General features: G+C 37.7%; 1 protein-coding gene across 1 annotated transcript in view; it reads left to right on the top strand.

Moving 5' to 3' along the window:
* The first annotated feature begins 1,085 nt into the window (after positions 1–1,085).
* Positions 1,086–25,150, top strand: part of LOC131926959 (beta-1,4-galactosyltransferase 1-like) — a 45,755-nt gene continuing 21,690 nt past the window's right edge. Inside the window, exon 1 of the mRNA XM_059282568.1 lies at positions 1,086–1,319. Coding sequence (XP_059138551.1) covers positions 1,202–1,319 — 118 coding nt within the window. The 5' untranslated portion in view covers positions 1,086–1,201. The remainder of the gene's footprint in view (positions 1,320–25,150) is intronic.

The raw sequence follows: 25,150 nt of genomic DNA, 5'->3' as shown, positions 1-25,150 counted from the left end.
TTAAAACACTAACCCCCCCCCCCCCGTGAAAGCAGCCTCCTCTTAGTTACCTCCTCTAAGTTTAAAATAGTTTCAAACTGAATTATCTGCCCCTAATAGCCGTCACCAAACTAAAAATTTAGCGTGAACTACAACTCACCTGACCATGTGAGTGGGGGGGGGGGGGTGGTAGCGGTAGAGAGGAAGAGAGGAGACTGCAAGGCGCGCGCTTGCAGCTTGTTTTCTAACGGCTCCCAGAAGAGAATTATATATAGAGATGTTATAAAACATGTCAACTTTCCAAAATTCTAAATTAACGTGATCTAATGTAATGGATGAGTGCGCTCATTTTGGTTGTGTTTTCTTCTAATAGAGCTTGTTTATAGGATTTTATTTATCGCTTACATAATATGTTATATCAACTTCACTCACATAACTTTATTTGCTATACGGAGCTTACACCAGAGCCCGATATGGTCAAGCCACCTACGGTCAAAGCAACTGTGATCAATGCCCTTAAAACCCTGTATTTCATATGAATATTTATAGTAGGCCAAAACTAATCAGCAAACAAATTGAAAGATCCGACATTTGTAGACAAAACATTTCTGTACACGTCCTGATAACGACATACAGATACACAAGTATCGATACCTTCACATAGTCGTACACGTCCACGTCATAATAATGTCATACTGCTACACGAGTATCGATACCTACACATAGTCGCACACGTCCTAATAACGAGATATTGCTACACAAGTATCGATACCGTCACATATGCCCACACGTCCTAATAACGAGATACTGCTACACAAGTATCGATACCTTCACAAACTCGCACACGTCATAATAACGTCATACTGTTGTACAAGTATCGATACCTTCACATAATCGCACACGTCCTAATAACGACATACTGCTACACAAGTATCGATACCTTCACATAGTCGCACACTTCACCTAGCTGCACACGTATCGCTACATTCTTACACATGCATAACGGCTAATCTTATTTCAAACATTGTGTTTGCCAAAGAACAATACACCGCCAGTGAAAAAAAAATCCTCTAGCCAATCATAACTGGAACATTAGGTCGGCCCGTACCGTGATTGTCGTCCCCTCCGCTCCAATCGTGTCGTCAGCTTAGACCGTCTTCAACCCGCAGTCAGACTTTGTTTATCTTTTTGAAACTGTTTCGTCAGGCTCCTCTTCTCCTAAATGTTTCAAATAGCTGCTCTCAAAAGAGTGAAACGGATTTACCTTCTGTTGGTCATCGTTGTGTGTGTTGTTCTCAATGTTGTTACTTTCTCACCGGAAAGTTGGCCTTCCTTGAATGGTAAGTTTTTTTCTTTTTCGCTTCTTTTTTCTGTGTTAGTAAAAACTGATTTCCTTGCTCTCTTTATCTTTGGTAATTGTATTCATACTTTCTATCACTGACACTCTATGTTATATCAGTGTAACTCCCTTTTATATCAGTAACAGTCCTTTTATATCAGTACCACTCAATGTTTATATAAGTAACACTTCATATTATATAAGTAACTGTCTATTTTATGTTCTTACCATTCACTGTGTCATCATCACAACTTTCTCTTATATCATTACCGCTCTCTGTTACATCAGTACCATCGTCTGTTATATTTGTACCACCTCTTGTTTCATCAGTAAAACTCCAGGTTCTGTCAATAATAACTCGCAAGTTTATTTTTGGTCACCGGAATGTGAACATAACCACTTTACAATTCTGTGTAATTCACACGAAAAAAAAGTTCAAACAATGTTCATGATATAACGTGGAGTGTTAAAAATGGTGATCAGAAAATACGCAACGGAAAGCTTGCGCATTAAAAATATGCGTAAATGAAAACTGCGCCAACAGAAGAATGCGCAAACAGGAAATTGCGCACACAAACATATACCAACACGGAATAATAGCCAAAGTGACATTTCCGCACTTGTTTTGCGCATTTGTCCATTGTGTATTTTTCTGGAAAATGAATGTTATCTGATAAACCTTCCTGTTTATTGAAGTAGCTTGTACTTTCCAATGGATATTCATATTCAAATCTCGTTTTTACAAAAAAAATATGAGTATCATGAAAGATATCACTCATATCTAAATTGTTTTAAAAAGTTTCTATGCATTGCGTATCAACCTGTTACGCGCCATATGGACCGATGTCTACGATTTAAGCCTGCTTTTCTTTTTAGTTTTGCTTCTATAGCAATGCAGTAGTTGTTTGATTTTGGATTTGTCTCTCCTAGATGGGTTACTGTCCTCAGCAGGGGCGGAACTACAGTGCCGCCAGACCCCGCAATACTGGGGGGGGGGGGGAGGGGGGGCACGTCATTTAGGGGCCCATAGCCGACCATAATAAATCTTTTATAGTTAAAAATAATTATTTTTTTGCATTTTTGACTTAACCGTAAATAACAAACCGATCTACTACAGTAGTAATGTTATACAGTAGCTAACACATGCTGTAGCGTAAAAAAAAATATATGCCTGAGCTGTAGTGTGAAAGATAGGCAAACGTTCAAAACACCATGACTTATTTCCCTTTTTTAAATAGTTAAACAGAGTGCTCATAAGCTCCTTTTAATATATTTGTACTAAACAATTTAAAAGGCAATTACTTCTCTTCGTTTTTTTTAAATACAAACTAAAGAATGACATAGCATAAAAAGGAAATATATTTAAAACAAATTATATAAATACAAAAAAAATGATAAAAATAAACATAACACGAGAAACCATTACACATACAAAGCTTTCACGCTTTATATTATTTTGATCGGCTAAAGCCTAGAGGATAGGCGGTATTACAGCAAACGTATTGAATAAACTAGTTCTAAATCTTTTTTTTTTTAAAAATGCAAAACAGACTAATGCACTCACACACGTAACATGTTGTAATTTATTTAAACAGAAAAAAAGACATTTTTTTTTCAAAACCCCATCAGGCCAAAAATGAAAATCCAATGTTTGGATATATATACTTATATATATATATATATATAAGTATATATATATATATATATATATATATATAAGTATATATATATATATATATATATAGAGAGAGAGAGAGAGATAAGAGAGAGAGATTGATAGAGAAGGGTGGGGGGCCAGCAATTTTTTTTGCGGGGTGGCCCTTTTTTCTAGTTCCGCCACTGGTCATCAGGTTCGAACTCGAAACTTTTCAGTTTAACAACTATGAGTTTTACCGACCCGACCACGCCATCTTTCTTATTTCACAAAGTTCTAAATCAGAAAACTTCTGACCTACCATGCCAGTTACTTTTGAATAATTGACTTTATTGTGTCACTAACTGTTACAATTAAAACTGGGCAAGTTTAAATTTGGCAATCAAGGAGCACGCATTTAAGGCGATCAGCTGTTAATTAGGAGAGTAAGACCGAAATGTGATCAACTATTATTGTAATTATTAGAAACCAAGATCGAACAATGTTCTCATAATATATATATATATATATATATATATATATATATATATATATATATATATATATATATATATATATATATATATATATATGGTTTAACACGTTGCCTTTCACATACAGGACATAAAGATTTCCTGATGGTAACGTTATCAGATACCTTTATTGGCAATCACATTTTTAATCTCCCAATCGCTCCTCGCTTACACAAAAAAATCCATACAGGCCTATTGTAGTTAGGAACGCTTAAGTGTGTTTACAGTTTATGTAGCAGGCTAAAAATTCCCCCCCACAATAAATCTGTATGCAAGCATTTTCATTGTTCTCTAGTACTCTTAGTCAGCGGGGTGAAAAGAGGGTTTGTATTTCAAGGAAGTTTTTTTAAAAATGTCATATGTGTGTTTATTTGATAAGATATCTCCCCAGTTCCTTCCACACCTTTTTTCACCCTCGCCCTACACCCCCCCCCCCCCACACACACACAACACGCCCATACCCACTCCCCACACTCTCAAAAGTCTTACTAAAGTTTTTTTTTCCAATAGGCTATATCAGATATGATATTGCGGGTGGGTAGATTTACAACCGGCTTAGCTAAAAAGAAGTTAAGTAATTTACAATCTTGCAAAGGGTTAAGAGATTACAGTAAAAGTTTATTTTCGAGAAAATCCTGGTGGGGAGGTGCACTATCACAACTGTTAGGAAAATAACGTTATTTAAAAGAAAGGAATTGGCTAGAAATGCAATCGTTAGGAAAAACAACGTTATTTAGAAGAAAGGAATTGGCTAGAAATGCAATCGTTAGGAAAAACAACGTTATTTAGAAGAAAGGAATTGGCTAGAAATGCAATCGTTAGAAAAAACAACGTTATTTAGAAGAAAGGAATTGGCTAGAAATGCATTCGTTAGGAAAAACAACGTTATTTAAAAGAAGGGAATTGGCTAGAAATGCAATCGTTAGGAAAAACAACGTTATTTAGAAGAAAGGAATTGGCTAGAAATGCAATCGTTAGGAAAAACAACGTTATTTAGAAGAAAGGAATTGGCTAGAAATGCAATCGTTAGAAAAAACAACGTTATTTAGAAGAAAGGAATTGGCTAGAAATGCATTCGTTAGGAAAAACAACGTTATTTAAAAGAAGGGAATTGGCTAGAAATGCATTAATTAGGAAAAACAACGTTATTTAGAAGAAAGGAATTGGCTAGAAATGCATTCGTTAGGAAAAACAACGTTATTTAAAAGAAGGGAATTGGCTAGAAATGCATTAATTAGGAAAAACAACGTTATTGAGTGGAAGGGAATTAGTAGACTGGAGTAAACGAAGCTGAATTTGTCCCAAGTACTAGTCAACCCGTATGTGGTGCTGCTGGTAATGCTAATAAGTTACAAAGAGAGGTTTAGGGTAGCTGCAAAATAGTTGTATACTATATTATGTGGAGATGCTGAACAGTGTATATAGAAATGAGGGTAGTTGCTAATCAACTTGTATATAAAGATGAGGGTAGTTGCTAATCAACTTGTATATTGAGGTGAGGGTAGTTGCTAATCAACTTGTATATAGAGATGAGGGTAGTTACTAATCAACTTGTATATAAAGATGAGGGTAGTTGCTAATCAACTTGTATATAAAGATGAGGGTAGTTTCTAATCAACTTGTATATAAAGATGAGGGTAGTTTCTAATCAACTTGTATATAAAGGTGAGGGTAGTTGCTAATCAACTTATATATTGAGATAAGTTGCTATATTATCTTTGGCGTGAGTAGATTCCATATAATTCGTAAATGTGTTTATGGTGGTGTGCTATTTATTTCTTTAATATGTGTAGGTGCCATAAAACGTATATTGAGTTGATGATGGGTGCTTAAATAGCGTGTTTATTTTGTAGGGTGGAAAGGTGCTATACATGTTACATATCGAGTTGAAGAAAGGTGTTATATAACGTACATATATATATAACGTATATAAAGTTAAGTTCCCTTTTCAAACCTGACGGTCTATAGGACAAGTGAAGTAGAGTTTACTTGTTTCTGTAACCTCGGCATATGAAAAGATAGTGTGGTTAGCACTATGCCCCGCCGCCTTTACTTTCAATAACGTGAGTTAGGTACCCATCAGATTTGGGTGGACGACGGTCTACTGACATGAACCCGGATTCGAACTCGGGTTAGCAGTCCAGCTCTCTACCGCTAGACCACTCCGAGCCCTGGAGAGGTGCTAACAGAACAGTAAATGTAGATCTAACTGTAATTAGGTGACATAGACTTGCACGTTAACATTTGATTAAACAGTATTAGTCTAACACGGTGATAAGATTGTATTCAGAAAGTACACACACGCAAAAACAGCCCTTTTATATTATTTTAACTGCTGAAGTATCAGAAAGAACAAAATCAAATCTTTCTTTAAACTACTTTATACATGTATAAAAACCAAACGCTTTTTCAGACATTGTTCCCGGGGGTGGGTAAACTGAGGTACATTTAAATCCCGTAGTTGGACATTGGTTAAAGAATAAATTCTCTCCATATTTTTTTCTTCCATTTCTTTCGAGAGGGAGAAGGGAGGTGATCCAGATGGGGGGGGGGGGGGGGGAGAGGGGGGTGTTCCCCTTAGAGAAGCCAGAAAGAAACTGTATAAAAGTTTGAGTTACTTGTATTCTTTAAACAAGCAAAGCATTAGTAAGTACGTACTGACGAATCAATACAGTGACAGGATTACAGGAAAGATCGCATGGAATTAGTTTATAAAGTCTCGAGGCGGGTGGATCAGTCTATCAAGCTGGGGTTAATTAGAAGAGTGTTTATTATGTTTCCCGCTTATCTGTGTGACAACTGTCTACTTAATCTTTCTTATCTTGACAGGTATCTACCTGTGGTTTCATACGTGGCGTAGAGTGGGCTTGGGGGTTAGTTGTTGACATTTATTTAATTGGGGTTTCATACGTGACGTAGAGTGGGCTTTTGGGGTTAGTTTTTGGCAGGTATTTTATACGTGACGTAGAGTGGGCTTGGGGATTAGTTGTTGACAGGTATTTACCTGTGGTTTCATACGTATGGTGGGCTTGGGGGTTAGTTGTTTACATGTATTTACCTGTGGTTTCATACGTGGCGTAGAGTGGGCTTGGGGGTTAGTTGTTTGATTTGGAAGAGGGGGGGGGGGGTTAAGTTGAAGAGGTAAAGAAAAAAAAGCAATATTTAATAATTAAATACGTTTACATATTAAATAAATGAATGCTAATTAAATCAACAGCTGTCTATTAATTAATGGTTATTTCTGATAAATTAATGTTTTGTAAATTCAGTCAACCGTTTAGTCATTAAATCAGTAAGGCCAATTTGTTATTTAATGCAATGCTAATTAAATTCACGTTTACTCATTAAAGGCTAATTAAATCAAATTATTGTCTGCTAATTAAAATTTCAGACAGTTTTATTACGTCGATAGCATTAAATTTGTTTAATGTCAAACATTTAATAGGCTGGGACTGGGCCATCGGTAGTGTTTCTTTCAGACATTTATCACTGGGTCGGTGGGCCACGGGGACAATAGATGGGTGAGCCGCTGGGACACGGGATCGGTGGGCCGCTGGGTCGGTGGGACACTGGGTCGGTGGGACACTGGGTCGGTGGGACACTGGGTCGGTGGGACACTGGGTCGGTGGTACAGTTGGTCGGTGGGCCTCGGGGACACTCGGTGGGCCGGTGGGCCGCTGGGTCGGTGGGCCGGTAGACAGCCAGAGACGGTGTTGTAATTGGCTTATTGGTGCTTTGATTTTTTAAATATTATGTGTAAGATACACATTATAACAACATTATAACTTATGATACATCACCTCTAACCAGACCCCTCGAGGTATATTTTTATTTTTGTGTACGTTCTCTATAATACTTTTGAGAGATTTATTTTTTCTTTATAGTCAGTTTTATGAGGCACTTTGGTGTCTCTATGACGAAGTTTAAACATGTAGCCAGGGTCAACTGTAACTAATTCCATGGGTCTGAACCTGGAATCTTAGGGTGAAAAAAAATTGGATTTAATACAATTCGATTCATGGTAGGATATAGTCACCATTACACCTCTTCTCGCCATTTGTGTTGACACTTCTTCCTAGTGGTGACACCACGTCACCTTGTGTGGACACCATATCACCTTGTGTGGACACCATATCACCTTGTAATGACACCACGTCACCTTGTAATGACACCACGTCACATTGTAATGACACCACGTCACCTTGTGATGACACCACGTCACATTGTAATGACACCACGTCACCTTGTGATGACACCATGTCACCTTGTAATGACATCACGTCACCTTGTAATGACATCACGTCACCTTGTAATGACACCACGTCAACTTGTAATGACACCACGTCACCTTGTAATGACACCATGTCACCTTGTAATGACACCATGTCACCTTGTAATGACACCACGTCACCTTGTAATGACAGAATGTCACCTTGTAATGATACCACGTCACCTTGTAATGACAGAACGTCACCTTGTAATGACACCACGTCACCTTGTAATGACAGAACGTCACCTTGTAATGACACCACGTCACCTTGTAATGACAGAACGTCACCTTGTAATGACACCACGTCACCTTGTGATGACACCATGTCACCTTGTAATGACAAAATCGCCACCAAACCTGACGACATCACCAATCTTATACGTTTGACGGCTGAATTTTTAATTGTCGTGAAACTACCCCAACTTACCCCCTCCCACTCCTTGCTACAACTTACGTTTACTCATTAAATTATTCATATTGTTTGCTAATTAAAATTTCACACAGTTTTATTATGTCGATAGCATTAGATTTGTTTAATGTTGAACATATAATAGGCTGGGATTGGGCCGTCGGTAGTGTTTCTTTCAGACATTTCTCACTGGGTCTGTGGGCCGCGGGAACACTGGGTCGGTGGGCCGCGGGAACACTGGGTAGGTGGGCCGCGGGAACACTGGGTCGGTGGGCCGCGGGAACACTGTTGCCGTTGACAGTAGTACTTGATCTACACACCTAAGATTGACTGCAGTACCTAGTTTAAACCTCTGTTAACAGCAGTCCGACATCTACGAAAAAAAAGCGTCAAGTGCTTCATACGCCTGAGTCAAAATTGTATTATTAAAAAGTATCTCGCTGATAAAAAAAAGTGCCAAATTTAAGTCCTATTTAAACAACTGAATCAAAATTCGACGGAGAACTTGTATACCGGCGGGTTTATAATCCGAAAGCGAATAAAGAATTGTCGCTGTGTGATGTTAGTCTTATTTGAACAAGTGTTGAATAGTTATATAGTTGCACTGCCCTTTAGAAAGCAGTGAACAGAGTTGCACTTGTTTCAGTAGAGCTTTAGATACCTCTTTCCGTAGCGTGCCTTTCATACCTATAGGTGAGAAAGAGTGTGATAGATATTAAAAATTTTATTGGTTGCCAATACAGGACTTTACCACGGGGTCACCAGGGGGGTCCTGTGCCACCACCACCCCTGTCAGTTTTAAATGCCCACTCCCCACCCACCCGTAAAGTCAAAATGACTGAAAGAATACCTTGAAGCCGGAATAAATACCAGTGGGTCGCTAGGTACGGTACACTTGTATATTTTAAGTTAAAGCTAGATGTGGCTGCTTAATGTTTTTTCCCGAACTGCATTCCGAATGTATCACCCCCCCCCACCCCCAAATGTAAAAGCCCACCCCTAATGTAGCAGATATCCCCCTGTATGTGGCAGCCCTCCCCTGAATGTAACACCCCACCCGTTTTTGTAGCACCCACCCCTATATGTAGCACCCTACCCCTTTTATGTAACACCCCACCCCGGAATTTAGCACCACAACCCTGTTTGTAGCACCCCACCTCTTTATGTAGCACCCCAACCCTTTTATGTAGCACCCCACCATTTTATCAAGTACACCCCCCATGTAGCTGTCAACCCCCGAATGTAGCACCCCACCCCTGAATGTAGCACCCCACCCCCGAATGTACCAGCCTAGCCCGTCTCTGTATCAAGCAGTGCAACCCCCCAATGTAGCAGTCAACCTTTATATGTAGCTTTCCAACCCCGTTCCATTCTAATACTTCAATGTGACAATGTGTATTCTAACACGCTAAGTTCAACGACGTCTTCATTGTGACAAGTAATTTTGTATTCTCGACGACGAGCATCGATTTCCCCTTCATCGTGACAATATGTTCGAGTCTTTTCAAAACTTTACGAACAAGTGAATTCACGTATTTTCAAATCGATGAATATCAAACAAACGCTGATTTTTATTGATATTTGGTGTTCAGTTATTTAAAATGGAATGAAAAGAAATTAATAATACATGTAAGCGTCTCGTCGACTAGTGAACTCTATATATGTTTAAAACTTTTTGATAGGCCAATCACAGGGGGCTCGCTATATGTGGTTAGCCTCAGAAACACGGGAATGCATACCATTTGGTGATTTAAATTCTGAGCTAAATGGCACAAGTCAATGCATACCATTTGGTGATTTAAATTCTGAGCTAAATGGCACAAGTCAATGCCTACCATTTGGTGATTTAAATTCTTAGCTAAATGGCACAAGATATTGCCTACCATTTGGTGATTTAAATTCTGAGCTAAATGGCACATGTCAATGCCTACCATTTGAGAACAGTACCAGATATCACTGTTTTGGGCTGACGTCAAGCGCAACAGCTATCTCCAATACAATACAATACATTAACAAACGTCATAGGTTGAGTTATAATTAATTTAAGGCGTATCGCGGCAGGTGAGATTAAGATTAATACTTTTAGGTCGTTTGATTTTCTTTATATGAGGGAGTTTTTTTGTGATAGTAAGTGTAACACTGCTACACAGAAGTAACGGGGAAAATAGTGTTTTCTATTTTTACATTCCATTTTTGAAAACGTGATTATTTGTTAAATGATGGCTGTACAACTGTATTGTCAATAAACCCTGTGGTTACTGAACCCATTGATACTCAACCCTTTCTACACCAAACCATATCGTTACGGAACTATGGTGATTTTTAACATATTGCCATTGACACTGAACCATAAACGTATTGAACCCTCTAATAGTGAATCATTTTGACACCAAACCATATTGTTACAGAATTCTGGTGATTACTAACTATATTTTCATTGACACTGGAAACTGATTGTGAACCCTTATGACACTGAACCCTTAGTGCACTAAATAAACGCAATTAATATTGTTACATACATCCCTTTTGAAACCGAACGGTGTCACAATCGAACCCTTATACAAGAAAATATTAAATTTGAAGCAGCTGGTTTGATTAAAACTATATATTCCATACTTTTTTTTCCAAAACTGTATTTATATATATTTAATTATAAAACAATATACATTAAAAATGTATACCCCATACTATTTATGTGTGTTTCTTTCAATATAAAAGTCGTCAAATGACGTTTTGGTTTGATAGATAAATCTGAAGACATAAAAAAGGCATCACAGAACGAATCAATATATTCCATCGATCACAACCTTCCTTGCTGTGTAGCAGTGGTTGCTATGGACGCCGAGCGCATTCTTTAGTTAAACGTGTGCGACCGTAAGGGAAGGCCTTCGAATAAAAAATAGATCCAATCAATACAGAAGACTTTGGTACTGAATAGTTGAGCTGAGAATACAACCAACGGGACCTTTTATAAGTACAAAAATAAGATACGTTGATTTATGTTTACATTTTAAACCGGAAGCTTATCAGAGAGGCTTTAGAAACTCAAAACTAAAAAAAATATAAATTTTTAAAAATATATATAGTATTGCCAAAAATAGTAGAAGTGAAATACTTATGATGAGTTAGCCTTAACTTGTTTTGTGTAACCGTAATTACGGCCGAACTTCTTCTTCGTTCTTAAATGTATTATTGAAAGGAATTTCCTCCAACATAATTAAGTATTACGTGCCGTGTCAGAGTGATATGTACCATATAGGCCGTTGACTCTAAATTTTTCTGCCTCATTTTCTGTTTGCGTTTGGTTTCATAGTCATTGTCCAACCTAGAACAAACTACAAGGCAGAAGTTGTTTGATTTTGGAAGTTGTTTTCCTATATGGGTTGCTGCCCCCAGCTATAAAACCTAATCTGCTCGGGGATTCGAAATGGAGACTTTTCGGCTTAGCAATCATGAGCTTGTTGGTTTCTAAAATTGGCCTACCAAACTAGATATCAATATAAACAGACAATAATTTGTCGTCCTTCTTCCCAGCAAGTAGAAATACCATAATATAATTTACATTTCAACTTCAATTTCGTTGAATATGCATTAATGAATGCTCGATACAAAAATAATGTTATAATCAATGTCCAAAAAAAAAATTGAATGTTGATAATGACATAAATTGGCGTGAACAAAAACTTAACCGCGAATGTTTAGTAAATAGCATGCAAATTTACTCATGGTATTAAAACAGATATCAAGGGTAGTTCGTATTGAAAGTCTACTAGAAAATCTTATTATAGTGCTTTTTAATTTCTATATTAATTTCGGCTTTTTAATTCTATGGGGCTCGCGGGTCACTTACTTTTTATAAAAGGGGGTCGCCACTCGAAAAAGTTTGGGAACCACTGACCTAAGCGTTTCACTTTTTACTTAGAGAAAGTATAGTAGTCTTGCAAAAAGATCACATGAAATTTTGACAGTTTTTACCGTTTTACACCTCAGTTCTTCAGTGTAGGGGGGGGGGATTATTTTAATCGGGCAAAAATTCTAAATCCAGATTTATCAAAATTTCTGCGTTTTACGCGTCATCGAGCCTGAAAGGATGGATTTTTCAAATTTGTCTGTGTGCCTGTGTGTGTGTGTGTGTGTGTTTGTTTGTCTATCTGTCTTGAGTAACGTTACAGATAGGTTGACGAAATGTCATATAAAAGTATTGTATCAAATATGTATCAACGTTTTAGCGATTTCAGGTTAACGGAAGTGGAACTTGTCATTTCATTTGTCCCTCATCTGATCATGACATTTGTCTCTCACCTGACCATGTCATTTGTCTCTCATCTGACCATGACATTTGTCTCTCACCTGACCATGTCATTTGTCTCTCACCTGACCATGTCATTTGTCTCTAATCTGACCATGCCATTTGTCCCTCACTTGGTCATGTCATTTGTCTCTCACCTGACCATGTCATTTGTCCCTCACCTGACCATGTCATTTCCCCCTCACCTGACCATGTCATTTGTCCCTCACCTGACCATGTCATTTGTCCCTCACCTGACCATGTCATTTGTCCTTCACCTGACCATGTCATTTGTCCTTCACCTGACCATGTCATTTGTCCCTCACCTGACCATGTCATTTGTCCTTCATCTGACCATGTCATTTCCCCCTCACCTGACCATGTCATTTGTCCCTCACCTGACCATGTCATTACAATACCTTTCGTCTCTCACGTAACCAGACTGTACTTCTCTCACGTGATCACGTCAATTGTTCCCCAAGACATTTCTCCATTCGTCCCCGCCAAGTCAAGAACCGTACTGCATGTTTTAACCGAGTTAAGAAAGTAATGTCTTCGACCTCGTCTAGTCTAGGTGCTAGATCCTGATTTCTTGTTTAGACATTGTCTGGGCCCTTTGAGCAGGCGACAGCTTTACGACATGGCACGAACTGGTGTGTCGTTGATTATAAATAAGGTTTAAGTTAACCTTTCAGCTCGGGGATAACAAAGGCATTTTTTTTAACATGGATAAAAGTTTTAAACCAATGAGGGCTACATTTCTGTAAGCCTTAAACAGGGGATCAAATTTGTAATCTGTAGGTTGAAAATTTGTTTCAACCTTTTTGTTTGTAACAAGCAGGTTACGGTTAATTACTTAAAATACCTGGTGCACAAGCCTTGGACGAAGTATTGAAACCTGAAATGCACAATAGCTGTGACAGCATTTCTTAAAGCTTGCGTAACTTAGACGCTAATCGCTTAATTAGAAAATATGAGATGTGGAAATTAGATATAGAAAAGTACTAGGAATTACAAACGAAGATCGCATGACAAATGACGCAGACATAATCCAAAAATGGATAGGACTGTATGATGACCAGGTGATAATAGTTGAAAAACAAAAATTTCATAAAAAACGTTTTAATAACAAGCTTTTATGTACTAATGCTTTAAAATGTAGTAAATTAATTATAGACTACTATTTAAATAACTATAAAGAAAAGCGTGGGTCACTTTAGTATCTATTGGATACCTTTACTAATGTTTAGGAAGAGACCCACGCTTTTCTTTATAGTTATTTAAATTATTTAAATTAATATGAATTTAACCCACTTCCCACTGTCAGATTGAGCTGACATTTGGCCAAGTGGTTGATCTTCGATGACAACAATTTTAGTCTGATTAGATCATTGGACATTAAAATTTAATTTTAAAATTACTACATTCGAAAATAAAAAGGGGGGATAAGAATTTTTTTTTTTTATAAAAAAAACAACTAGCGATCGTTTGATCAGATGGCAGTCAAGGGTGAACTTTTTTCACTTTTTAGTTCACGTTTGGCTGATTTAGTTGACCGTAAACAATTTAGGGGCAGGTAACTCAATTTTAGAGATTACAAGTTACTACATGGATTTGAACACGATGATTTTTAGTCCTATATCAACTTCATTTCGAAGAAATAACTAAAAGGTAGAAAATAAAACTCACATAATTATTTTTTTAAAGGAAAAGGCTTTTAGTATATTTACATAGTAAATAATGCACGAAAAAGTAATCAACAAATTTTGCTTAGTGTAGATCTACTAAAGCTACTACTAAAGCTGGTATGCCTAAAATTAAAAGCTTGGGCGCTCAAATAATAAAAATTCAACGTCTTATCCTACAGAACGTAAACGTATCAATGATCTCCATATGAAAGCGAATGTATTTTCCATAATTAACATTTTCTTGCGCCATTTTTTCACGTAAGGTTTGTTTTTTGTGACTTTTTTCCAACTTTCATGGAAGGTCACTGTGATGAACACAATGCCCAGCCGCCTATATATTTCCGGACTAACTGGTACGTTCTTTAATGTGTAGTTAGTGAACCAAATACGATACCTTCTGGTTGATACTAATGTACTTTACCTCTCGGCCACGTACCGTTTTAAAGAGCAACACAGAGAAAAATATTTAAAATCAATGCATTATATGCAACATAAAAATGGTAACAGCTGTATATTTTAGAATGGAAAGTGCATGATTTGTTTTTTTTTTTGTTTTTTTTTTTTTTTTTTTTTGCTGCGACGTTTATGATTTTTTTAAAATGGGAGTGAATAACAAAATTGGACACATTTTTTTTATGTAAGGCTGGAGCGGAAGGGAGGGGGGGGGGGGGCGCACCAGGTGACGTCACTTTAGCAGTGACACCAAAACTAAAATGGGTTTTTTTTACATAGGGAAATTCATGTCGCGGCTGGATTTTACTCAATTCAAAACACGATCCGAGACAACAATCTATACTTTATTTGTTCTCGTCTTTACACATTACACCATATGTGCCATTCACCAGCTTATACCAACCAACCCCCCCCCCCCCCCTTAAGCTACATTCGTTCACTCCGCTTCTATACCCGCATTGGACCTACACACACCTTTTACACAATTCACATCAACACACCTTTCACACAATTCACATCAATACACCTTTTACACAATTCACATCAACACACAATTCACACAATTCACATCAACACACAATTCACATCAACATACAATTCACATCAACACACCTTTTACACAATTCACATCAACACACAATTCACACAATTCACATCAACACACAATTCACACAATTCACATCAACACACAATTCACACAATTCACATTAACACAACTTTCACAATTCACATCAACACACCTTTTACACAATTCACATCAACACACCTTTCACACAATTCATATCAACACACAATTCACACAATTCATATCAACACACAATTCACACAATTCATATCAACACACCTTTCACACAATTCACATCAACACACCTTTTACACAATTCACATCAACACACCTTTTACACAATTCACATCAACACACCTTATACACAATTCACATCAACACACAATTCACATCAACACACCTTTCACACAATTCACATCAACACACCTTTTACACAATTCACATCAACACACCTTTCACACAATTTACAGCAACACACCTTTTACACAATTTACATCAACACACCTTTTACACAATTCACATCAACACACCTTTCACACAATTTACAGCAACACACCTTTTACACAATTTACATCAACACACCTTTTACACAATTCACATCAACACACCTTTCACACAATTTACAGCAACACACGTTCGTTGAGAGCATTTTATTTCCCTGCTTAGAAAAAAAAAGGCCTATGTTGTTGACCTTCTGTCTTAAGCAACGTTGCGAAAATTGTTTCTGAGGTGGGAGGGGCGGGGGCGAGATATCGGACGTGTTTATATTACTATATTTCTTGGTGACATGTAATTGTCAAGTGTAGATGTAATGAGCACATTACCTGTGGTGTCACAGGTAGTTTTCACATGTAAGTTGTCAAGGTAGGTATGACAGTTAATTGCCGAAGAGCAGTAAGGTGTGTTAAATTGTCTATACATTGCATGTTTCCCCTAATTGTCAATAAGCCCGGTCCTAACCCTAATTTTATATGTAGCACAGACCTTAACCCTCTCCCTAGTCCTACCGCTGACCCTTGCATTGAACCTAACTATTATCTAACTTAAGTCCACGTCTTTATGATAACGCTTAACCTTTTGATATGATCCTAACCCTACTCCTTGTCCTAACGCTTACCTAAACCCCAACACTAACGATTTTTAAAAGAAAGTAGTTACAGAATAGAAGAAAGATAAAATATCTACATTAAAACATGCAGTGTAACCATATTTGAAAAATTTCAATTGAAAGTGTGTAGTTTATTGCCGTGCTGTTTAACCATGGGAACCTATTTGAAAATGTTACAATTGAACGTGTGCAATTTACCTTGCGTGCAGTGTAACCATAGTTGAAAATGTTACAATTGAACGTGTGTAGTTTACCTACCACGTTGTGTAACTATATTTGAAAATGTTACAATTGACCGTGTGTAGTTTACCTACCGTGCTAGCCGTGTAGTAGTTGAAACATTTCCTCTGTTTACCCAGCTGCCTACCTCTCCGTGCTAGAAGACTGACACTCCACCTACCTAATGTAAATACTCAACTGCGTGCTGACATTCATGGTTGATGAAACTTTTGTCAACCGACTGACGGTGAAAATTGACCTATTTTAAGCAAGCCTACGGGTATTTACATAATAAAATCAAACATTTTTTTAAAACTTTATAATAAAAGAATTTAAATGGACTGAAATAAAAGAAAATAGAACAACCTTGCTTTCTGTAAGCTAAAATATGTAAGAAATATCTAGAGCGACATCATGATTTTATCAAAGAAATCTGTTTTTAATTAACTAACATTACATGCCCGATCAGTAACTTGCAATTTCTAAAAGACAATGATCTGCATATTCTTAGTTCGTGGTAGGCAAGAAAACCTGTAAAAAAATTGAAAAAGTTAACTAAATTAAAGTTTATAATTAGCATACAATTTTTAAGCTTTTGTTAGCGCTGGTAATAATATTTTTTTTTAATATTTTTTTGGCTACCAATGCCTTTATTAAAGCGAGAAAGATTGGTTTATTTCTTTATTTGCCGTGCATTTCAAAGCTTGTTATTTTTAAACCTACTTGTTTGGCTGTTTAAACTTGTTGTATTTAGATACTGTAGGGCAGGTATTTTCGTTTTTAAAGACAGGTTAATAGACAGACACACAAGCAGAAGGACAAAAAGACATTGTAAACAAAGCAACATCTGTTTAAAAAGAACACACTTATTCAATACTTGTAAGAAATACATTAGTATTCGATTGCATCACAGATAGTAGATTGTCCACATTCACACATTACGTTTGTTAGATATTCTAAAATATTTTTTTAACTTTTTATTTACTTAGACATGTAACGGCATTGTGTTGGAAGAAGTGTTTCTGTTTTTAAAGGGGCGCGTTACATAGCACAGTTGAGAAAGGGACATAACCGGGTCTTAGCACGGTACGAATAGATTTAATTATCTTTGAAGCAATGACAACACAGAGCTGTTGACGTTTCAAACAATAACATTTCTTACACAAAAGAAAAGATCCTCCTTTCTTTTACTTTCTCCTATACGTGGTGTGGGGCTAGGTATTGTAATCATGCACATGATCAAGATTTACACCAGTAGCGTACGCAGGGGGGGGGGGGAGCAGGGGGAGCGGCCGCTCCCCCTCTGGCCATTTTCAGCAAAGTGGCGCCTTTTTGGAAACTTTTTAAACTCAAAGTTTTAAACAATGATGTTTGATAAAAAAATATTTTTGGCCGGTACATCTATGTAAATCACAAGATTTCTTTTGCATGCAGCAATTAAGCATTAGTAGTGTCTACGTTTACAACACTTATTAACAGCTGCATCAGTTTGCCATTCTAAAAATAACCATTACGATGCATTGCAATGTTTTAAAAACCTCTACGGTAGTACCACTTGGCAAGAAGGGTGTTAAGTTTAAGGCAACTGTATAATGTATTTGCTTATGAATAATTGAATTAGAAAATGTTATACATAAAATTTCACTCATAATTACTTTATATATATATACAGTACAGAAACAAAGACAACTGATGTGGCACCTCTATTTAAATTTACTTATGAGCAAACTGCGTAGTGGTGGGGAGATTTTGACAAGGTCAACAACGTCATCACGATGAAGTAGTAGTATTCTTACAGTTTGGGCGATAGTGATTACGATTACAAATTATATGAAACAGTTACAACCCCCCCCCCTCCCCCATGGACCCCTCTGTAAAAAAAATATTGTCATAATACCACTGCTACTTATTTAAATCTATTTCTGTAATATATATTTGTGTAATATATATTTGTATAATATATATGTTTGTTTAGAACAGTCATCTAAAAACTGACGTTATGTTCACTCCGAGTTGGTTATCCCCCCCCCCCCCCACCTCACCACCACAATTGTGTAGAGCGACATTAATGTCACACCTAGGTATACACTGGGTTGGATAATTGACCTAAAGTAAACGGACAGTAGAGAATGAAGTTGAACCCCCCCCCCCCCCAACCCTCCCCGAACTGATCTGTTAAGTACATGTAGAAAAACGCGTAATGATGTACCAAAGTACCATGCCGCCAAAAAATTAGCTTTTTAAACGTAAAACTCTGTGAATATTGTTTTTGCAATTACCAGTAAAAAGGTGTGTGATCAATACAGTGATCTAACCCATGCCTATCACTATGTTAAAAAATGATCTTTAAAGAAATCGAAGAAGCAGTAGTTAATTAAAATATGGGATTTGAACTAAAAGACCAATATTTAGTTAAATGTAGGATGTTATTCCGAATGGTTTTTCAATGATATATTGAAAAGCGTGGTTTTATACCAACTCTGATTTTAAAAACTTTCATTATGCTGTAATACTTTAGCATTTATCATGACGATATATTAAATTCTGATTATAGACAAAAACATTTTATAAACCCGAATAGTGTTAAACAATTTCATTATATTCTAAAGTAATTATTTATTTGTTTTGACATTTCTAATTAAATGTGTAGATATATACATATTTATATTAAGAGAGTGATTATTTCCCCTATTTCACTTGTCTTAAATAATTTCCCAGGAATTATTATGTAAGAATTTTTTTTTACAAGAATTACATAACAGATCGTGTTCCGTTCATATATATATACTAGATAAATGGCCCGTTGAGGAAGGGTACAACGGGCGCTAGGCTGATAGTGCTGTCTCTTTTCTCTAAACTAAAACCATCCCACCCCCCCACACACACACCCCCACCCCCACCCCCCACCCCCACCACCCCCACCCCCCACCCCCACACACCTCCACCCCCCACACACCACCCACCCCCACCCCCACACACACCACCCCCACCCCCCACACACCACCCCCCACCCACCCCCACCCACCCACCCCCACCCCCCAAAAAAACATGTCTACCGTCCCATTCAACGAAATATAATTATATACTTTTTCCAGTGTCCGCCCCCTTCCCGAAAATTCTACCCCCGCCCCCGAAAACCTCAAGTACCCCCCACCCCCACCCCCACCACCCCCCACCCCCCACCCCCACACACCTCCACCCCCCACACACCACCCACCCCCACCCCCACACACACCACCCCCACCCCCCACACACCACCCCCCACCCACCCCCACCCACCCACCCCCACCCCCCAAAAAAACATGTCTACCGTCCCATTCAACGAAATATAATTATATACTTTTTCCAGTGTCCGCCCCCGAAAATTCCAAGTACCCCCCACCCCTCTCCGGGGAGGAAAAAGTCTGAAAGAAACACTGGTGTCGCGCTTAGCCACTACCCGAAGAATTGCATTAAAGAAATTGCAAGAAAACCACTTTTTAGATTAGACACATTAATTAGGCGGTAATTTTATTATAGAGTATCGATGAAGAAATTTCTTTTGAGTTGGGGAGGGGGGGGGGCTCAGACGTTCTTACGCGTGGGGTGGGGCTTCGCCCCTACCCGAAGAATTGTATGCAAGAAACTCTTCACGCAAACCATTAAGATTAGACAACATTTCCTTTTTATTCAATGTTAACGCGAAAATCAATGACGTCATATAACTGTGAGCACTCTCTGGGTTTGAGATTATTTTCTACTCTACGCTAAATGTGTCGACGTCATATTTCGTTTTTCGAATTACTGTGCATGTTTTTATTTTGCTTGTGTTTTCTCTAGAGCGTTCTTGTCAGACAGAGCGTTCTTGACAGACAGAGCGTTCTTGTCAGACAGCGAAACTATTAGTATTAATTGTTTAGATTGATACAATTTTTGTTTTGTCGGCCTACATTGTGTGTTTTTCTATTTCTTCAGAGTGCTACTTTCAATTTATTTTACATCATAGCGAATTAATGACATACAGCTAGTAATTATATATATATATATATATATATATATATATATATATATATATATATATATATATATATATATATATATATATATATATATAATACACGTATATAGAACGTGTTAAAAATTCGGCGCCTTTTTTTTGCTCTTTTCGCTCCCCTACAACGAAAACCTGGATACGCCTCTGATTTACACCTTCATGAGTCAGTAATAAAATACTTAAAAAAAACGTTTTAAAAAACCACGTTTTTCTTGTGGACTAAAAAGTAGAAAATAACTATTTACATACATTTGATGACAAAAAACGTGGGTACGTTCACCATCAAATTTCCCGACCCATCTGCCCGACCCACGTTTTTTGTCATCAAATGTATGTAAATAGTTATTTTCTACTTTTTAGTCCACAAGAAAAACGTGTTTTTTTTAAAACGTTTTTTTTAAGTATTTTATTTTCTCCTTTTTAGTCCGTTGCTACACATGAAAAACGTGGTTTTTAAAAAGTTTTTTATATAGTTTATTTTCTACTTTATCTAATCACTTGATTAAGTATGACTTGACTAAGTGTTTTTAAATACACGGACTAAAAAAATCTTGAGCGACCGATACGCTTTAAACAGAGAAAGGGTGTAATTTACGTTGCTGGCGTGGAGATCTACTCACGAATCACGTGATCAAATCTCCCATAAACAAACAAATAAACGCGAAGCTGAGTTAAGGAAAAACGTGTTTATGTGTATTTTAGCATGCCCAGCGTACCAACCGTGTCACCGTTAACAATGTGTTACCGTGTCCGTTCTCCTTTTTAGTCCGTTGCTACACATAAAAAACGTGGTTTTTTAAAAAGTTTTTTTTTAAGTATTTTATTTTCTCCTTTTTAGTCCGTTGCTACACATGAAAAACGTGGTTTTTAAAAGTGTTTATAAATACACGGACTAAAAATCTTGAGCGACCAGGATTCGAACCTGGGTTGTCGCGGCCACAACGCGAAGTACTAACCACTATACGATCACGGCCAGCGCGCTCACATCGATTGGGGCCGAAGTAACTGTGTCAATAGGCCTCCAGTCTTGTCGGTATCTTTAGAAATCATGTCCTCAATTTTATGGTCCTTGGGGCGTAATTAAATTAAGCTAATTACGGTCACTAATTGCTAGTTTTTATGATTGCATCTGAAATTGTTAGGCGAAAGTAGCATGCATGCCAAATTTCAGGTCTCTAGAGCAATCAGAAGTGGGCTAATTTTCGATGTCAATTTTAACAACAAACATCCAAACAACCAAACAAACAAACAAACGCGAAGCTGAGTTAAGAAAAACGTTTTAAAAAACAGTAATCATGTCAGGCTCTGTGTAAACACGATAACTTCAGTACGGTTTCAGTTTCGGGGACGAAAATGTAGATTCAATAAGTATGTTTCTATAGCCTTTGAGCGATTTTCGGTAAACAAAAGTGGTATTTTTATATTATTTCCCGATTTCATAACTAGATTCCGATAATTAGATCATTTAAAAATGTATTCTTAAAAAAGCAGTAGGCCTATATTGTAAGAATGTTTTGCCTCAATGTATTTTCGGAAAACAAGCGGTATTGTCACCAACTTCAATATTTCTATAGCCCGGCTCCAATGTGTCACCACATAACCTCATTACCTCATCAACAGTTACTATGCAGCACAGCACCATTCACCACATCACCAAATCACCACATTACATCACTGCATTACCACTACATTACCACATCAACACATTACTACACCTCATCACTCATAGTACATCGCTACACTGCATCACCATATTACATCGCCACATCACCATTCACCATCTACCACATACACCACAACCAATTAACAAATCACCCCATCACCACATACACCACAACCAATTAACCAATCACCCCATCACCCCATCACCACAACATCAAACACCCCATCATCATTCACCCCTCCACCGTTTAATAATGCACATCCCCAGGCTTGCTGTGGACCCCCCAGATCGACTCGGTCAATGACCCGTTCTTTAGCTACGACTACGAGAACCTCGCCCTCTACGTCAATGACTCCTGGGTCAACTCGGTGCGCCCTGACAGCAGGTCTCAAACCGTGGGTCAGAAGACCCCCTTGTGTCCCAGACTTCCACCCAGCCTAGGTGAGTTGTATTTACTGTTTGTTTTTTTTTATTTCATTTATGGATAGTGTGGTTGAGAAGTAGCACTCGGATAACTCATATACTGTTCATGTGTTCGAGTCTTTGTGACGTCTATACGTCATGCTAACTGTGATGGAGTACTGGAGAAGTTGGAGGAAAAATAGAGGGAGTGATGGGGGGAGTGTTTCTTCCAGACATCTTTTCCCCGAACGAAATGGTATTTATATAGAAAATATACTTTTAACAGAAATTTTAACGGAAATTTTAATCCGCCCCCTCCCCCAACAAAAAAAATCCATTTGAGTCAATATTTATAAATTAATATAGCTAAAAAAAAAACCATCCATTTGAGTCAACCTTTATGAACTAATTTAGCTATAAACCATCCATTCGAGTCAACATGTATGAACCAGACTAGCTGTAAAACCATCAATTATTGGTGTCGATCTTTATGAGTTAGAGTAGCTCAAAAACCATCCATCCGTGAAAGATCGTTACTTTTTACTAGCGTTTCTCACAAAAAAGAATAGTTCAGTGGAGCGTGCCTACTTTCTCGGTCAGGACTGAGAGTGACACGCCATAGCGTGCGGGCACCCCGCTTCTCCTACCCTTCGCCTAATTATTATTAGGAACTTTAATGAATGCTGCATTTCATGCATGAGAGAAGGGGTGGGGATGGGTTGGGGGAGGGGGAAACTCACTTTAGATCAGAAGAATTAGCTGGATATGATGCCATGTAGTTCAAACCAGTACTCGCAGGTCGATGACCTAGCCTATGAATGATTCATTCCTAATTAATTAGTGAACTCATTAGTTTCATACAACATGGTCCATTTGCAGGATCTTACTGATAATAATCACAACGTATTGTGATTGTAATGCTTGGATCATCAATGGTGTTGTCAGCTTGAATACGCAACAGGAAGAGAAAAGTAGATTTCTGTTTAAAATATCTGTTCTCATATGAACTATAGAAAACACGTTGATGGTAATGAATACTTTGAAGACAAGTAGGCGATTGCATACAATGATTCTATGACAAATAATGTCAGAAAAAATATCCTAGAGAAAATATATCAGGACAAATTATGTCAAGAACGAAATATCTCAGAATCAAAATATATCAGGACAAATAGATCAGAAACAGATATCACTGAGCTCAGATAAAATATCTCAGACAAAATATTTTTGTCTCTAAGATCATAATCTACCATGTTACAGTATAAAATATTTTTTTACCATCGTCCGTAGACTACATATTATATATTTGAATAATTAATTGAAGAAAAACGGACATTCTAAAAACTTATTTATAAAGCTTAAAGACCAGACTGTACGTAATTGAATAACTAAACTAAAGCAACATTTAATTTCCCGACAACATGAAGGTATTTCGTCTTTAAAAACGTGTTGATGTACACTTCGGACTAGAGGGGTGCATTAGCAATAAGACTTTAACATTGATTAGCTACACAATTACATCAATCCATCAACGAAATATAATTCTACACCACATTAATAACATGGCTGGACTAGGGACTGGACATGGGTAACATGGCTGGACTAGGGACTGGACTAGGGACTGGACATGTATAACATACCTGGACTAGGGACTGGACATGTATAACATACCTGGACTAGGGACTGGACATGTATAACATACCTGGACTAGGGACTGGACATGTATAATATGGCTTGACTAGGGACTGGACATGTATAATATGGCTTGACTAGGGACTGGAAATGTATAACATGGCTTGACTAGGGACTGGACATGTATAACATGGCTGGACTAGGGACTGGACTAGGGACTGGACATGTATAACATGGCTGGACTAGGGACTGGACATGTGTAACATGGCTGGACTAGGGACTGGACATGTATAATATGGCTCGACTAGGGACTGGACATGTATATTATGGCTGGACTAGGGACTGGACATGTATATTATGGCTGGACTAGGGACTATACTAGGAACTGGACATGTATAACATACCTGGACTAGGGACTGGACATGTGTAACATGGCTGGACCAGGAACTGGACATGTATAATATGGCTGGACTAGGGACTGGACTAGGAACTGGACATGTATAACATACCTGGACTAGGGACTGGACATGTATAACATGGCTGGACTAGGGACTGGACTAGGAACTGGACATGTATAACATACCTGGACTAGGGACTGGACATGTGTAACATGGCTGGACTAGGGACTGGACATGTATAATATGGCTGGACTAGGGACTGGACATGTATAACATGGATGGACTAGGACTACCAGGTAAACTAGTAGAATACGAAACAGCTAACCCAAAAAAAAATTGTTCCTGAGTGAAATTTGCAGGATGCCTTCCTCTTTCCCCGCCCCTCTCCATCCTTTTCTCCCCAACCGAGATTTTAGAACTTCTGTCCAAAGCTTATTATCAGCCAGCGGTTCCCAAACTAGGCAAACGCATCCTGCTGAGGCGCTGAAGCATAAATAATATACATTTAAATAATTTTAATATTTAATAGTTTTTTGAT

Source organism: Physella acuta, unplaced genomic scaffold, assembly GCF_028476545.2.
Source record: "Physella acuta isolate Inbredline_101_S28 unplaced genomic scaffold, ASM2847654v3 ptg001354l, whole genome shotgun sequence".
NCBI lineage: Eukaryota > Metazoa > Mollusca > Gastropoda > Physidae > Physella > Physella acuta.
Note: the sequence above shows the minus strand (reverse complement) of the source record. Positions and strands in the feature narration are given on the sequence as shown.